At 48.4% G+C, this 18,193-nt stretch overlaps 1 protein-coding gene across 14 annotated transcripts in view; it reads right to left on the bottom strand.

Moving 5' to 3' along the window:
- LOC139419062 (lymphoid enhancer-binding factor 1-like) overlaps positions 1-18,193 on the bottom strand; it is a 58,043-nt gene that overhangs the window by 18,027 nt on the left and 21,823 nt on the right. For 10 of the 14 annotated variants that reach the window (XM_071168951.1, XM_071168961.1, XM_071168956.1 and 7 more), the window contains exons 4-5: positions 8,178-8,310; positions 450-570 (exon numbers count right to left, since the gene is read on the bottom strand). In XM_071168951.1, the coding sequence (XP_071025052.1) occupies positions 450-570; positions 8,178-8,310 (254 nt within the window). The remainder of the gene's footprint in view (positions 1-449; positions 571-8,177; positions 8,311-18,193) is intronic. The other 4 variants (XM_071168958.1, XM_071168959.1, XM_071168964.1 and 1 more) reach the window with 1 other exon arrangement.

The raw sequence follows: 18,193 nt of genomic DNA, 5'->3' as shown, positions 1-18,193 counted from the left end.
AGAGAGAGAGAGAGAGAGTAGGAGAGAGAGAGAGAGAGAGAGAGCGAGAGAGCGAGCGAGGCCTCATACGAGAGCGAGTAACATAGTGCAGCTCAGAGGGAGCCGCTGACACAGGAGTCTTTTGAGCAGCTAAATAGACAGCTGAATATGCGGGAGCACGTATGGGGCTGTCTGTTGGACTGGTCTGTGGGACATGTGCTGGGCACAGGGAGAACCAGTGTGGTGAGGCCACAGCACTGATGAGACAGAGTCCAAGGTCTCTATTTCCCCTCTGTGTGCCTGTCTGTCTGTCTGGTCACCCTTCTCAATGGATCCACATGTACAGTACTGTATATAGTTGGTCTCAATCTTCTCTTGTTGGTTGGGTGGTTGTGTGTGTGTGTGTGTGTGTGTGTGTGTATGTGTGTGTGTGTGTGTGTGTGTGTGTGTGTGTGTCATCCTAAACGTACCATCCCAGTGGGGGCGTGATCTGTCCCACTCCTCCAGGGGAGAGGGGGTAGAAGTTGGTCATGTCTGGCCCGGGGTGATGCCGCTGCATGCCTGTAGAGAGACAGGATGAGTGGTACTGTCCTGTATGAAAAGGAACAGAACATGCATTCAATGACCCGACCATGAAGATAACGCGTTGTCCCAACGTTGTTGAAATGTTGCTGTATTAGACACCATATTGTAAGTGTTTGGAGACTTGCTTGTTATTGATACTGTACATTATTGTTAGAACATTTAATGACCGTGAATGAGGGGTAACCACCCAGTATTATTTGTGTGTGTGTGTACACTTCCATCTTTTGAATGGTTTCTCCAGCATCTTTGAATGGTTTGATCCTGCATGTCACTGACATGACAAGGACATCTGTGCCATGCAGCGTTGGAATTCAGTATATGAATTGTACGTGTGTGTGCCAAGTGTGTATAATTATAATAGATACAGAAAGGTTCACATTTGCCCCATGTGGCCCTCCAGTCCCTCTAGTCCCTCTAGTCCCCCCATGTAGCCCTCTAGTCCCTCCAGTCCCTCTAGTCCCCCCATGTGGCCCTCCAGTCCCTCTAGTCCCTCTAGTCCCCCCATGTAGCCCTCTAGTCCCTCCAGTCCCTCTAGTCCCCCCATGTAGCCCTCCAGTCCCTCTAGTCCCCCCATGCGGCCCTCCAGTCCCTCTAGTCCCTCCATGTAGCCCTCCAGTCCCCCCATGTGGCCCTCCAGTCCCTCTAGTCCCCCCATGTAGCCCTCTAGTCCCTCCAGTCCCTCTAGTCCCCCCATGTAGCCCTCCAGTCCCTCTAGTCCCTCCATGTAGCCCTCCAGTCCCATTAGTCCCCCCATGTGGCCCTCCAGTCCCTCTAGTCCCCCCCATGTAGCCCTCCAGTCCCTCTAGCCCACCCCCCATGTAGCCCTCCAGTCCCTCTAGTCCCCCTTATGTAGCCCTCCAGTCCCTATAGCCCACCCCCAATGTAGTCCTCTTGTCCCTCTAGTCCCACCCATGTGGCCCTCCAGTCCCTCTAGTCCCCCCATGTAGCCCTCTAGTCTCTCCAGTCCCTCTAGTCCCCCATGTAGCCCTCCAGTCCCTCTAGTCCCTCCATGTAGCCCTCCAGTCCCATTAGTCCCCCCATGTGGCCCTCCAGTCCCTCTAGCCCACCCCCCATGTAGTCCTCTTGTCCCTCTAGCCCCCCCCCATGTAGCCCTCCAGTCCCTCTAGTCCCCCTTATGTAGCCCTCCAGTCCCTATAGCCCACCCCCAATGTAGTCCTCTTGTCCCTCTAGTCCCCCCCATGTGGCCCTCCAGTCCCTCTAGTCCCCCCATGTAGCCCTCTAGTCTCTCCAGTCCCTCTAGTCCCCCCATGTAGCCCTCCAGTCCCTCTAGTCCCTCCATGTAGCCCTCCAGTCCCATTAGTCCCCCCATGTGGCCCTCCAGTCCCTCTAGCCCACCCCCCATGCAGTCCTCTTGTCCCTCTAGTCTCCCCCATGTAGCCCTCTAGTCCCTCTATCCCCCCCCCCCCCCCCCATGTAGCCTTCTAGTCCCTCTACTCCCCCCCACGTAGCCTTCTAGTCCCTCTAGTCCCCCCCATGTAGCCCTCCAGTCCCTCTAGTCCCCCCCATGTAGCCTTCTAGTCCCTCTACTCCCCCCCATGTAGCCCTCCAGTCCCTCTAGCCCACCCCCCATGTAGTCCTCTTGTCCCTCTAGTCCCCCCGATGTAGCCCTCTAGTCCATCTAGTCCCCCCCCATGTAGCCCTCTTGTCCCTCTAGTCCCCCCCATGTAGCCCTCTAGTCCCTCTAGTCCCCCCATGTAGCCCTCCAGTCCCTCTAGCCCACCCCCCATGTAGCCCTCTTGTCCCTCTAGCCCACCCCCATGTAGCCCTCTAGTCCCTCTAGTCCCCCCCATGTAGCCCTCTTGTCCCTCTAGCCCACCCCCATGTAGCCCTCTAGTCCCTCTAGTCCCCCCCATGTAGCTCTCTTGTCCCTCTAGCCAACCCCCATGTAGCCCTCTAGTCCCTCTAGTCCCCCCCCATGTAGCCCTCTAGTCCCTCTAGTCCCCCCCATGTAGCCCTCTAGTCCCTCTTGTCCCCCCCATGTAGCCCTCTTGTCGCTCTAGCCCACCCCCATGTAGCCCTCTAGTCCCTCTAGTCCCCCCATGTAGCCCTCCAGTCCCTCTAGCCCACCCCCATGTAGCCCTCTAGTCCCTCTAGTCCCCCCCATGTAGCCCTCTAGTCCCTCTAGTCCCCCCCATGTAGCCCTCTAGTCCCTCTAGTCCCCCCATGTAGCCCTCCAGTCCCTCTAGCCCACCCCCATGTAGCCCTCTAGTCCCTCTAGTCCCCCCCATGTAGCCCTCTTGTCCCTCTAGCCCACCCCCATGTAGCCCTCTTGTCCCTCTAGTCCCCCCCATGTAGCTCTCTTGTCCCTCTAGCCAACCCCCATGTAGCCCTCTAGTCCCTCTAATCCCCCCCATGTAGCCCTCTAGTCCCTCTAGTCCCCCCCATGTAGCCCTCTAGTCCCTCTAGTCCCCCCCATGTAACCCTCTTGTCCCTCTAGCCCACCCCCATGTAGCCCTCTAGTCCCTCTAGTCCCCCCATGTATCCCTCCAGTCCCTCTCGCCCACCCCCATGTAGCCCTCTAGTCCCTCTAGTCCCCCCCATGTAGCCCTCTTGTCCCTCTAGCCCACCCCCATGTAACCCTCTAGTCCCCCCCATGTAGCCCTCTTGTCCCTCTAGTCCCCCCCATGTAGCTCTCTAGTCCCTCTAGTCCCCCCCATGTAGCCCTCTTGTCCCTCTAGTCCCCCCCATGTAGCCTTCTAGTCCCTCTAGTCCCCCCCATGTAGCTCTCTAGTCCCTCTAGTCCCCCCCATGTAGCCCTCTTGTCCCTCTAGTCCCCCCCATGTAGCCCTCTAGTCCCTCTAGTCCCCCCCATGTAGCCCTCTTGTCCCTCTAGTCCCCCCCATGTAGCTCTCTAGTCCCTCTAGTCCCCCCCATGTAGCCCTCTTGTCCCTCTAGTCCCCCCCATGTAGCCCTCTAGTCCCTCTAATCCCCCCCATGTAGCCTTCTAGTCCCTCTAGTCCCCCCCATGTAGCCCTCTAGTCCCTCTAGTCCCCCCCATGTAACCCTCTTGTCCCTCTAGCCCACCCCCATGTAGCCCTCTAGTCCCTCTAGTCCCCCCATGTATCCCTCCAGTCCCTCTAGCCCACCCCCATGTAGCCCTCTAGTCCCTCTAGTCCCCCCCATGTAGCCCTCTTGTCCCTCTAGCCCACCCCCATGTAACCCTCTAGTCCCCCCCATGTAGCCCTCTTGTCCCTCTAGTCCCCCCCATGTAGCTCTCTAGTCCCTCTAGTCCCCCCCATGTAGCCCTCTTGTCCCTCTAGTCCCCCCCATGTAGCCTTCTAGTCCCTCTAGTCCCCCCCATGTAGCCTTCTAGTCCCTCTAGTCCCTCCAGTCCCTCTAGTCCCCCCCATGTAGCCCTCTTGTCCCTCTAGTCCCCCCCCATGTAGCCTTCTAGTCCCTCCAGTCAGAGTGTTCATTAAGGCCAGTCTCTCTCTGTGCTTCTTGTAATGCTCCCTACAGAGAGCATTCACTGGGGCCCTGCCCTGTCACTGGATCCTCAACACAGCTAAGCTCTCCCTCTCTTCATCAACGCTAGGCCTCTTGGGCTTCAAGGTCAAGGGCTCTTAGCCTCCCTCAGCTTGTTGTAGAGGCTGGCGAGAAGTTAAACTGGGATGGAAGGAGGGAGAGAGGGAGGAGAGGGAGGGTGAAGGAAATTAAGGTAAATGGATCTGTCAGACTGGGAGCTATGGTCAAGGGAGTGCTGTGTAGGCCCGTGTAAAAGGCCCTACAGTGACACACACACACACACACACATTGAAGAGGAAGAAGGCAAACGCCTCCAGATTAACACCATCTCCTAATCCCAGATGGACCCATGCCCCCCCCCTTCTCTCCACCCCCCCTCTTTCTTCTCAGGCTGCAGTCTGTAGGGGTCTAACTCCCTCGGAGCGGCAGAGAGAGGAGGCTTATCTCCAAAGCCACTGTAGCAACGCTGGATTCCAGCACCCCCAGCCCACTTATTCACCACCCCACTCTCAGGGTGCTCTGTAGGGCACTAGGGAGGGAGGGAAGGAAGGGGAGAAAGAAGAATGGGGGATGTAAGGAAGGGTAAGGAGCAAGGGGCGGAGGGAAAGTGAGAAGGTAGTGAAGGATAGGAAAGTCAGGAGGGAAGGGAGAGAGTGAGGGAGAGATAGAGATGGAGTGAAGGGAGCTCAGTGTTAACACGGTCACTCAAGGCACTAAAAAGGTGCGTAATTACTCGTTCACGTTCTCATCTGAATGATTTTCAGAACCTTATCCACGTGTAGACACAACTTGTATTTCAAAATATGATCTCGTATTAAAATATGATATTGTAAGTGTTACATTTTTTCATTGTAAATTACAATGTGAAGTCTGAAGTCTGTTCAAAGGGCTCCGGAGTTTGACTTTCGATCCAACGTTACCGCCCGGCACATATTACATCTTATTAGGACCCATAATGAGAACATCCATGATTTCTTAAATAATTAACGAGAAGATCAAAGTCCTGATCCAGCTATGGAGTGCAGCGAGCCGATTGGCTGATGAAAATGAGAGAGAGCGAGTGAGCAAGAGAACGAGAAGGCAAAAGTGTGATAGAAAGGGAGAGAGAGAGAGAGAGAGATGGGTAGAGAGAGAGAGAGAGAGAGAGAGAGAGAGAGAGAGAGATAGAGAGAGAGAGAGAGAGATGGATAGAGAGAGAGAGAGAGATGGATAGAGAGAGAGAGAGATGGATAGTGAGAGAGAGAGATGGATAGAGAGAGAGAGAGAGATGATAGAGACTACCCTCTCTGCTTCCTACATATCTTTAGCTTAGTATCTAGACCTGGAAATGCCAGGGGACTTCATTTACAGCTAATTCATCTAGCACATCTCTTCTACATGGACCAGTAGAGGGTATGGGAGTGTGTGGATCGATTCAGACTCGGATCTCCTCCAGCGGTTTCTTCATATAACTACATCCTGTGCTATGTTTTATCATCAACTCTCATACTCAATCCCTGGGGACTACTCAGACCAAAATGTATGAGGACTGTAAACAAGGACCAAAACGTTAAAAAAACAGAGCCCTATGGAAAGCATTACTGTAAAGAAATCCTGTAGCTACAAGGGAAGTGAATGACTTTCCTATTCAGTTGTCCTGCTGTGTACAGGTACATAAGATCACTACGATGTCTGGATGGAGCTGGTGTATGGTGGCCATATTGGATTATTTACTCAACTGCCCCGTCCCCGTCATCACACATCGCATCCTGTCTGGTCTGCCTCCTGCTTTTAAGTAGGGGGCGGTGCGTGGCAGCCGGAAGGAAGAGGGGAGGGGAGCGCATATGGAGTGCCGGGGCCAGACCAGTACAAGACCTATGAACCTCTGCCAAAGTCTCACCCTGACTGTGCCTGGGCTTTCCAACTGCCTTTATGCTCTAGTGTCTGTCAGGGGTTTTACTGTGACGTTTTTACCCAGACAGACAGTCTGTCAGGGGTTTTACTGTGACGTTTTTACCCAGACAGACAGTCTGTCAGGGGTTTTACTGTGACGTTTTTACCCAGACAGACAGCCTGTCAGGGGTTTTACTGTGACGTTTTTACCCAGACAGACAGCCTGTCAGGGGTTTTACTGTGACGTTTTTACCCAGACAGACAGTCTGTCAGGGGTTTTACTGTGACGTTTTTACCCAGACAGACAGCCTGTCAGGGGTTTTACTGTGACGTTTTTACCCAGACAGACAGTCTGTCAGGGGTTTTACTGTGACGTTTTTACCCAGACAGACAGTCTGTCAGGGGTTTTACTGTGACGTTTTTACCCAGACAGACAGTCTGTCAGGGGTTTTACTGTGACGTTTTTACCCAGACAGACAGTCTGTCAGGGGTTTTACTGTGACGTTTTTACCCAGACAGACAGTCTGTCAGGGGTTTTACTGTGATGTTTTTACCCAGACAGACAGTCTGTCAGGGGTTTTACTGTGACGTTTTTACCCAGACAGACAGTCTGTCAGGGGTTTTACTGTGACGTTTTTACCCAGACAGACAGGGAAATAGTATTATATAGGGTGACAAATGGAGGGGTAGAAAAGAGAGTAGAGAAAGATAAAGAACGATAGAGAAGAAAGAAAAGGGTTTTCAGCAGTGCAGGGTGGTAAATCCCCGACAGCCTTGCCTGTCTGAGGAGCTCTGCTTCATTCAGGTAGGTGGGAAGATGTGATACGCTGTGTGGAGGAATGTGTTCTAGTTTTCTTTCTCTGAGACAGAACGTCACCCAACCACCTTGTGTAGGTGGCTGGGTGAACTTATATGTTGCATTTCCCTCTGAGGAATAGCTTTGGCTTCATGCCTCTTTGTGGAGATGGGTAGTGATGAATACGGTGTGATGTGAAAATCTTTACTACACTGAACAAAATATAAAAAACGTGCAACAATTTCAACAATTTTACTGAGTTACAGTTCATATTAGGAAAATCTGTCAATTGAAATAGATTCTATGGATTTCACATGACTGGGAATACAGAAATACACAGATACCTTTAAAAAAAAGTAGGGTGTGGATCAGAAAACGAGTCAGTACTAGTGTGACCACCATTTGCCTCATGGCTGTGCGAAGTTGCTGGATATTGGCGGGAACTGGAGCATCCCAAACATGTTCAATGGGTGACATATCTGGTGAGTATGCAGTATTCTATCTTCCATGGAAGAACTGGGACATTTTCAGCTTCCAGAAATTGAGTACAGATCCTTGCGACATGGGGTCGTGCATTATCATGCTGAAACATGGCGGCGAATGAATGGCACAACAATGGGCCTCAGGATCTCGTCACGGTATCTCTGTGCATTCAAAATGCCATCGATAAAATGCTGTGTTAATTATACGTAGCTTATGCCTGTCCCTTCCATAACCCCACCGCCACCATGGGGAACACATGTTGACGTCAGCAAACAGCTCGCCCACATGACGCCATCTGCCCGGTACAGACGAACCGGGATTCATCAGTGAAGAGCACACTTCTCCAGCGCGCCAGTGGGCATCACAGGTGAGCATTTACCCACTGAAGTCGGTTACAACGCAGAACTGCATGAGCTTCTATGAGACAGTTTGTGACTATTCTTCGTTGTGCAAACCCACAGTTCTATCAGCCATCCGGGTGGCTGGTCTCAGACGATCCCGCAGGTGAAGAAGCCGGATGTGGAGGTCCTGGGCTGGCGTGGTTACATGGGGTCTGCGGTTGTGAGGCCGGTTGGACGTACTGCCAAATTCTCTAAAACGATGTTGGCGGTGTCTTATGGTAGAGAAATGGACATTGAATTCTCTGGCAACAGCTCTGGTGGACATTCCTGCAGTCAGCATGCAAATTGCACGCTCCCTCAAAACATGAGACATCTGTGGCATCGTGTTGTGTGACAAAACTGCACGTTTTAGAGTGGCCTTTGAATGACCCCAGCACAAGGTGTGTAATGATCATGCAGTTTAATGAACTTCTTGATATGCAGCACCTGTCAGGTGGATGGATTATCTTGGCAAAAGAGAAATGCTCACTGACAGGGATGTAAAAAATGTGTGTACAAAATGTGTCTCCTTTGTGTTACCATGGTTAATGATGTCCACTGCTTTAGTGATTTGAGGGGAGGGGGGCATTGCCTACCTTGTTTGGGGTTGACGTCCTGGGGGTGGTGTCCGGAGTGGGGTCCGGGGGCGAAATGTTCGTCGCTGTAGGTGATGAGGGGGGTGAGCGGATGGACCGCATGGGACGGCTGTACCACCGGAACCTTATTGGACTGGAATGGAGAGGGAGAGAGAGACACAATGAGAGAGGCCGAGCACATTAAACAAGGAATTACATTACCTTTCCTCATTTCAGTTAGCAGCTAGCATTTACAGAGTTTTACAGTGTAAAATCAAGTCCCGGCCCTCTCTCAAATGACAAGGGTACGGCCGTTTGGTGATTTGTGTAGCCCACACACACACACACACACACACACACACACACACACACACACACACACACACACACACACACACACACACACACACACACACACACACACACACACAAAGGATCTGGTAAGATGAAAGGGGTGGTGCAGTCACAATTTTCCTGTTTTTAATTATATTTCCACACCATGAGGTCGAAATAAGACTGAAATTGTGAAAATGCTCTTTTAGTGTAACAGATTTTGGAAATGTAAACCCCCCTGGAATTTCAGCCTGTTTAGGTGGCATGGAGTTTCTGGCCAACGGCATGACATCACAATTTGATCTGATTATTCTAACCAATGACCAGTAAGTAATCTTTTATTTGCATATGTATCCTCCTACTTTGAAGGGGTAACTGCGGTAGGCTCTAGAGTCTCTAAACGATCTTATCTGACAATCAGGGTTGTGTATGTAAATATATTTAAATTTGTATCAACACACCCATACGATCAGACTGAGCATTTCAATGGCAAAAGGAGGCTCAGGGAAATAAATTATTACAAATATATTTTGCTCAAGTGGCATGGAGTTATTTTCCTGAAATAAACAGTGATTTATTAAACACATGATGCAAAAAAATCATATTAAAAAAAGACTGGATGGGGGCTTTAATGGCACAGTAAAAAATAAAACACCTTCCCGCAAGGGAGGTCTCAATGTACTCCCCTTCCAGCCTTTCCCCAACACCTCAAAACTTTGTTTAGCCTTGGTCAGTGAGTACTGCCCCTATTTCCTGCCTAAGGGCAGAGGGAGGTCTCAATGTACTCCCCTTCCAGCCTTTCCCCAACACCTCAAAACTTTGTTTAGCCTTGGTCAGTGAGTACTGCCCCTATTTCCTGCCTAAGGGCAGAGGGGGTTGGAAAGAAGGGGGAGAGTGAAAGAGAAAGCCCCACAGGGTAGCGTTAGAGCAGAGGTCTTAGCAGTGAGATCAAAGGCAGTCATTAGCCGGTGAATAAGAGGAGTTCATTACAGAGCCAGAGCCGGGGGAAGGAGGAGCGAAGGAGGGATGAGCGATGGAGGAGGGGTGATGATAGGGCAAGAGAAAGAGGGAAGGATGACAAGACACGGAAGGAGGACGAGAGAGAGAAATAACATGTTTCCCATGCCAAAAAAGCCCCTTGAATTGAAAGAGAAGGACAAGAAAGGGAAGGAGAGAGAGAACGAGAGAGAGGACGAGAGAGAGATCTCATAGAGGCGTCTGAAGTAGAACCAAAAGGCAGGGTTAATCACGTCAGCAGTGGTCTGGCCACAGCACCCAATTCCCTACCACCCCCCACCCTTAGGCTGAATCACAGAGGCCTGCACCCCCCACAGAGGCCTGCCCCTCCAACCCAGCCGCTTACACGCTCCAACAGCACTGAACACATGGTACTGCTTAGCCATGCTAAATCTACTACTCACAATCAGAGCACCCAGCACTGACCCTGGACCTGATTGACTTGTAGAGCCAAAACAGAATTTCTAAAGGATATACGGCTTTGTCTGAAAAAACGATCAATCTATTCGGGTGTGTATAAGAATGATGGGTAAACGTATAGCATGATATTTCAGAAGGCTATACGCTTGATCTGAAAGGCATCCATCAACCCATCCTGCACATTTTGACTACACCCAATCTTGCCCAACATATAACAAATGCTATCCCTAAACAAATGCTATCCCTAAACAAATGCTATCCCTAAACAAATGCTATCCCTAAACAAATGCTATCCCTAAACAAATGCTATCCCTAAACAAATGCTATCCCTAAACAAATGCTATCCCTAAACAAATGCTATCCCTAAACAAACAAACATATATATACTGTATGTATATACAGTTAAAGTTGGAAGTTTACATACACTTAGGTTGGAGTCATTAAAACTTGTTTTTCAACCACTCCACAAATTTCTTGTTAACAAACTATAGTTTTGGCAAGTCGGTTAGCACATCTACTATGTGCATGACACAAGTAATTTTTCCAACAATTGTTTACAGACAGATTATTTCACTTATAATTCACTGTATCACAATTCCAGTGGGTCAGAAGTTTACATACACTAAGTTGACTGCGCCTTTAAACAGCTTGGAAAATTCCAGAAAATGATGTCATGGCTTTAGAAGCTTCTGATAGGCAAATTGACATAATTTGAGTCAATTGGAGGTGTACCTGTGGATGTATTTCAAAGCCTACCTTCAAACCCAGTGCCTCTTAGCTTGACATCATGGGAAAATCTAAAGAAATCAGCCAAGACCTCAGAAAGAAATTGTAGACCTCCACATGTCTGGTTCATCCTTGGGAGCAATTTCCAAATGCCTGAAGGTACCATGTCCATCTGTACAAATAGTACGCAAGTTTAAACACCATGGGATCACGCAGTCATCATACCGCTCAGGAAGGAGACACGTTCTGTCTCCTAGAGGTGAATGTACTTTGGTGCAAGAAGTGCAAATCAATGCCAGAACAACAGCAAAGGACCTTGTGAAGATGCTGGAGGAAACAGGTACAAAAGTATCTATATCCACAGTAAAACGAGTCCTATATTGACATAACCTGAAAGGCTGCTCAGCAATGAAGAAGCAACTGCTGCAAAACCGCCATAAAAAAAGCCAGACAACGGTTTGCAACTGCACATGGGGACAAAGATTGTACTTTTTGGAGAAATGTCCTCTGGTCTGGATGAAACAAAAATAGAACTGTTTGGCCATAATGACCATTGTTATGTTTGGAGGAAAAAGGGGGAGGCTTGCAAGCCGAAGAACACCATCCCAACCGTGAAGCACGGGGGTGGCAGCATCATGTTGTGGGGGTGCTCTGCTGCAGGAGGGACTGGTGCATTTCACAAAATAGATGGCATCATGAGGTTGGAAAATTATGTGGATATATTGAAGCAACATCTCAAGACATCAGTCAGGAAGTTAAAGCTTGGTTGCAAATGGCTCTTCCAAATGGACAATGACCCCGAGCATACTCCCAAAGTTGTGGCAAAATGGCTTAAGGACAACAAAGTCAAGGTATTGGAGTGGCCATCACAAAGCCCTGACCTCAATTCTTTTGAAAATGTGTGGGCAGAACTGAAAAAGCATGTGCGAGCAAGTAGGCCTACAAAACCTGACTCAGTTACACCTGCTCTGCCAGGAGGAATGGGCCAAATTTCACCCCACTTATTGTGGGAAGCTTGGGGAAGGCTATCCAAAAAGTTAAACAATTTAAAAGACAATGCTACCAAATACTAATTGAGTGTATGTAAACTTCTGGCCCACTGGGAATGTGATGAAAGAAATAAAAGCTGAAATAAATCATTCTCCCTACTATTATTCTGACACTTCACATCCTTAAAATAAAGTGGTGATGCTAACTGACCTAAAACAGGGAATTTTTACTAGGATTAAATGTCAGGAATTGTGAAAAACTGAGTTTAAATGTATTTGGCTAAGGTGTATGTAAACCTACGACTTCAACTGTGTATATATATATATATATATATATATATATATACAGTGCCTTGCGAAAGTATTCGGCCCCCTTGAACTTTGCGACCTTTTGCCACATTTCAGGCTTCAAACATAAAGATATAAAACTGTATTTTTTTGTGAAGAATCAACAACAAGTGGGACACAATCATGAAGTGGAACGACATTTATTGGATATTTCAAACTTTTTTTAACAAATCAAAAAGCCGTGCAAAATTATTCAGCCCCTTTACTTTCAGTGCAGCAAACTCTCTCCAGAAGTTCAGTGAGGATCTCTGAATGATCCAATGTTGACCTAAATGACTAATGATGATAAATACAATCCACCTGTGTGTAATCAAGTCTCTGTATAAATGCACCTGCACTGTGATAGTCTCAGAGGTCCGTTAAAAGCGCAGAGAGCATCATGAAGAACAAGGAACACACCAGGCAGGTCCGAGATACTGTTGTGAAGAAGTTTAAAGCCGGATTTGGATACAAAAATATTTTCCAAGCTTTTAACATCCCAAGGAGCACTGTGCAAGTGATAATATTGAAATGGAAGGAGTATCAGACCACTGCAAATCTACCAAGACCTGGCCGTCCCTCTAAACTTTCAGCTCATACAAGGAGAAGACTGATCAGAGATGCAGCCAAGAGGCCCATGATCACTCTGGATGAACTGCAGAGATCTACAGCTGAGGTGGGAGACTCTGTCCATAGGACAACAATCAGTCGTATATTGCACAAATCTGGCCTTTATGGAAGCGTGGCAAGAAGAAAGCCATTTCTTAAAGATATCCATAAAAAGTGTCGTTTAAAGTTTGCCACAAGCCACCTGGGAGACACACCAAACATGTGGAAGAAGGTGCTCTGGTCAGATGAAACCAAAATTGAACTTTTTGGCAACAATGCAAAACGTTATGTTTGGCGTAAAAGCAACACAGCTGAACACACCATCCCCACTATCAAACATGGTGGTGGCAGCATCATGGTTTGGGCCTGCTTTTCTTCAGCAGGGACAGGGAAGATGGTTAAAATTGATGGGAAGATGGATGGAGCCAAATACAGGACCATTCTGGAAGAAAACCTGATGGAGTCTGCAAAAGACCTGAGACTGGGACAAAGATTTGTCTTCCAACAAGACAATGATCCAAAACATAAAGCAAAATCTACAATGGAATGGTTCAAAAATAAACATATCCAGGTGTTAGAATGGCCAAGTCAAAGTCCAGACCTGAATCCAATCGAGAATCTGTGGAAAGAACTGAAAACTGCTGTTCACAAATGCTCTCCATCCAACCTCACTGAGCTCGAGCTGTTTTGCAAGGAGGAATGGGAAAAAATGTCAGTCTCTCAATGTGCAAAACTGATAGAGACATACCCCAAGCGACTTACAGCTGTAATCGCAGCAAAAGGTGGCGCTACAAAGTATTAACTTAAGGGGGCTGAATAATTTTGCACGCCCAATTTTTCAGTTTTTGATTTGTTAAAAAAGTTTGAAATATCCAATAAATGTCGTTCCACTTCATGATTGTGTCCCACTTGTTGTTGATTCTTCACAAAAAAATACAGTTTTATATCTTTATGTTTGAAGCCTGAAATGTGGCAAAAGGTCGCAAAGTTCAAGGGGGCCGAATACTTTCGCAAGGCACTGTATATATATAAACACTGCTAGGTAACTTTCATTGGCTTGATTTGCAGCGAGGCGATTCGTGCTAAGGTGACAATCTCAGCATGCTCATTTGTGGCAGAGCCACGACTCCCCCTGGAATTTCCTGTGTTGCCGGACCGGACCCCTCACAGACTAGCACCAAACTACCACCTCTCCTCCTACCCCCTCTGGGAATGTCCTAACCAGGGGTTTAGCAGTAGGGTGGGGTGGATCTCAGATATGCACACCTTCATGCGTGTCAGATTCCAAAGCCTGGTTATGCATCAAGACCCCCAGGTCTCCAGCCCTCTCTCTTTTGCTCACACACACACACACACACACACACACACATATCAAGTACGTTTGGCTTGACCATCTCTTACGTAATGTTGGATCCTGCCTCAAAATAGTCCAACATTTTCAGAACTAATTTGCATAGTAATGAAAAACACCCAAAAAAGGGGTTCTGATCAAAAATAGAGTGAGTATCAACTACAAAAAATTCTCAATCCAACTTCAAACAAAATGAGCTCACTCATAGCAACTAATTAGTCCCTAAACCCTGTCTCTAAAGTCCTGACGTCTCAAGCCCAGGAGAACCCAGGTCAGCCAGGGTCAAAGGTCAGGGGATAATCTGTGTGTTGGAATAGCTTTAATGGCACTTTATCCCACCAGGATGAGGACCGAAGAGGACTCCCAAATAGAGGGCCTGAATTGGGCCTGGAGCAGCCAGAGACATGCCTGTACTAGCTGGGGCTAAAATTATACCATCCTCACCCCTCTTCTCTTAATTGTTACGCCTTTCAGCTCACATTTGCTTCCCTGCGGGAACGAGATAAGAACCTGGATGGAGGATTTTCATTTAAGCTCTCCAGTCTTCGGGTTCTCTTTCCGACAGACGGAGAGAGAGTGAGGATGGAGAGAGAGTGAGAGAGAAAGGATCCTAAACCATATAAATGAGACAATTTAACAAGCATGCAGTCATTGATGCAGGTACACACACAAACCCGTGCACACACTTCCCCCTATATCTCCAGCTCCATCCCATGGCAGAAAAACCAACACGGCCCGCTTGCTGACGGACTCTCTGGCACCTGAGAAAGCCGAGGAGCTTTTGAAATGCCCTTGCCTCCACCATATTGGAGAAGACCTCTTTTGTGCTCTCCCAGTTGCAGCTGTCACAGCCCATTTCTCTCAACTTCTTAATAAACTGTGCCTCCATTGTGTGCTGTCCTTAAGGCTAAATCCACCAGGGGAAACCTGGGGGCTTCTGTGACCGACACAGCTTTTACTGAATCTAGGAGGCACATATGCATCCTCTACCTAAACCATAGCTCTACTACCAGCCAGTACCATCCTCTGACTAAACCGTAGCACCACTATTAGCCACTAGCCAGTACCATCCTCTATCTAAACCGTAGCACCACTATTAGCCACTAGCCAGTACCATCCTCTACCTAAACCATAGCACCACTATTAGCCACTAGCCAGCACCATCCTCTACCTAAACCCTAAACCATAGCACCACTACTAGCCAGCACCATCTTCTACCTAAACCATAGCACCACTACTAGCCAGCACCATCCTCTAACTAAACCATAGCTCCACTATTAGACACTAGCCAGCACCATCCTCTAACTAAACCATAGCCCACTACTAGCCACTAGCCAGTACCATCCTCTACCTAAACCATAGCACCACTATTAGCCACTAGCCAGCACCATCCTCTAACTAAACCATAGCCCACTACTAGCCACTAGCCAGTACCATCCTCTACCTAAACCATAGCACCACTACTAGCCAGCACCATCCTCTACCTAAACCATAGCACCACTATTAGCCACTAGCCAGCACCATCCTCTACCTAAACCATAGCACCACTACTAGCCAGCACCATCTTCTACCTAAACCATAGCACCACTACTAGCCAGCACCATCCTCTACCTAAACCATAGCATCACTACTAGCCAGCACCATCCTCTACCTAAACCATAGCACCACTACTAGCCAGCACCATCCTCTACCTAAACCATAGTACCACTACTAGCCAGAACCCTCCTTTACCTAAACCATAGCACCACTACTAGCCAGCACCATCCTCTACCTAAACCATAACACCACTACTAGCAGCACAATCCTCTAGCTAAACCATAGCACCACTACTAGCCACTAGCCAGCACTATCCTCTACCTAAACCATAGCCCACTACTAGCCAGCACCATCCTCTAACTAAACCATAGCTCCACTATTAGACACTAGCCAGCACCATCCTCTAACTAAACCATAGCCCACTACTAGCCCCTAGCCAGCACCATCCTCTACCTAAACCATAGCACCACTACTAGCCACTAGCCAGCACCATCCTCTAACTAAACCATAGCACCACTACTAGCCACTAGCCAGCACCATCCTCTAACTAACCCATAGCTCCACTACTAGCCACTAGCCAGCACCATCCACCAAGATGTCTGTATACAGATGCCAAAATAAAATGCTAAATTGTCACAATATTAAATGGACACATAGAGTTTTGGGGGACTTGACTTGCACAAGGAGAAGGAAGGTGTATTTCTGTTCGCCCAGAAAACAAGTCATTGGAGGTGACCGGGTACAACTGAAGGAGCTGCCATTTTAAAACTTTAATAGTTCAGGTGGCTTCTTATGGACTAGCCGCACCTTCCTTCCTTTAAACCACTCCCTGCTTCATGCCAAGTTTACAAAGAATAAACTTTTTTTTTATATACTTTTGTACTACACAGTTAGAGGAAGTGGTTGCACAGCTCTGACTTGACCACGACCATTGAGGGTCATGCAATGTCGCCGCGATTTGATCTCCCCTTCTTGTCCCCCGGGACGATGGCTCAAACTGTGGCGGCAGCGGTCTTTTTTAACGTCAGGGAAGAAATAGGCTTAGGTTCTCTTTTCTATTCATATTTCACACACGGAGACAGACAGAGGGCACGGATTTGGAAATAAACGTTCCATTTGAGAATTTTATAACCGGGCTTGGCCGGCCCTTTTCAAGCGGCCTCAGATGTGGTTTGAAAAGAAATTCATTGCGCGGAACTGGAGCTGGCAGAGAGCCACGGTGTTTGAGAGGAGAAACCCTAGCGCCAACTCTTTGTTTTGTAACAGAACAGGGAGGCTCAATGCCTTGGCGTGCTGCTCTCTCTCTGTGTGTGTGTGTGTGTGTGTGTGTGTGTGTGTGTGTGTGTGTGTGTGTGTGTGTGTGTGTGTGTGTGTGTGTGTGTGTGTGTGTGTGTGTGTGTGTGTGTGTGTGTGTGTGTGTGTGTGTGTGTGTGTGTGTGTGTGTGTGAAGAAGGTTGGATGGAGGTTAGATGGATGGGTGGTCAGATACAACCCAGTTCATTTCCTGGGTGACCCCACTGTTGTTAGATTTAAGGTTATATTCCACACAGAGTCAGGATCTAGTATGGGTACCAATGTGAGGGAGCGTAGTCATTCTGCTGGTACAGATCAGTGTGTTTGTGCACGCAAGTGCATATGTGTGTGTGTGTGTGTCTGTGTGTGTGTGTGTGTGTGTGTGTGTGTGTGTGTGTGTGTGTGTGTGTGTGTGTGTGTGTGTGTGTGTGTGTGTGTGTGTGTGTGTGTGTATATACTTGCATGGATATACAGAAGTTCCATCTAAATTTGATCAGTTTCTCATACAGGAAAATAATCCTGCAGCAACAGGAAATGTGAATTATTATGTGGATTATAATTAAATGGTCATTTTTGTAGGGATTGATACATTTTCAGTATGTATGCAGTGGTCACTAGGCAACATAGCCACAAAGTCCTAGAATCTGATTTGAAATCTAACCTTAAGCACACTGCTAACCCTAATGCCTAACACTGATATCGCCACCCCTTTCCTTGCACCGTGTACAGCGCTAGTTGACAGTTGGCTAACATTGTCGTACAGTCTCAGATGGGAAGGGATTCTCCACCCCCCACCACCTCTCCTTCCCCCACTGCCCTGCTTGGCATCTCTAACCCCCCCCACCCCCCACCCCCCACCCCCCACCCCCCCCCCCCCCCCAACCCCCCCCCCCACCCCCCCACCACTTGCCTTTTGTGCTCCACTCAATTATCCATCGTCTGCCGAGTGAGGGGGGAAGGAAAACTAAAAAAAGGGGAAGTTTATAATAATCGCTTCCCACTTCTGTAATTTATATGCAATGAGGACTCAGCGTGCCCGTAGCTACAATCAGTGTGTGTCGGATCCACGTGGGGTGTTTCCACAAACCATCGAGGACGGAGAGACTAAAGTAGCAGATTCCCATGATTCCCCATGCTGCTAAATCCGCTGACTGAAAAGCCCTTCCTCAGCTCCTTGCTGTTCTGTTATGCAGCAAGGGCCCTTAACAGCCACACCTGAAAATACACACTGTTACCGATTGAGTCCAATCACGTACTCTGGGAGGGAGGGAGGGAGGCAGGGAGGGAGGGAGGGAGGCAGGGAGGCAGGGGAGAGAGAGAGAGAGGCATAGACAGAGAGAGAGAGAGAGAGAGAGAGAGAGAGAGAGAGACAGAGACAGAGGCATAGACAGAGAGAGAGAGAGACAGAGGCATAGACAGAGAGAGTGAGAGAGAGA

Source organism: Oncorhynchus clarkii, chromosome 10 (genome assembly GCF_045791955.1).
Source record: "Oncorhynchus clarkii lewisi isolate Uvic-CL-2024 chromosome 10, UVic_Ocla_1.0, whole genome shotgun sequence".
NCBI classification, from domain to species: Eukaryota; Metazoa; Chordata; class Actinopteri; order Salmoniformes; family Salmonidae; genus Oncorhynchus; species Oncorhynchus clarkii.
Note: the sequence above shows the minus strand (reverse complement) of the source record. Positions and strands in the feature narration are given on the sequence as shown.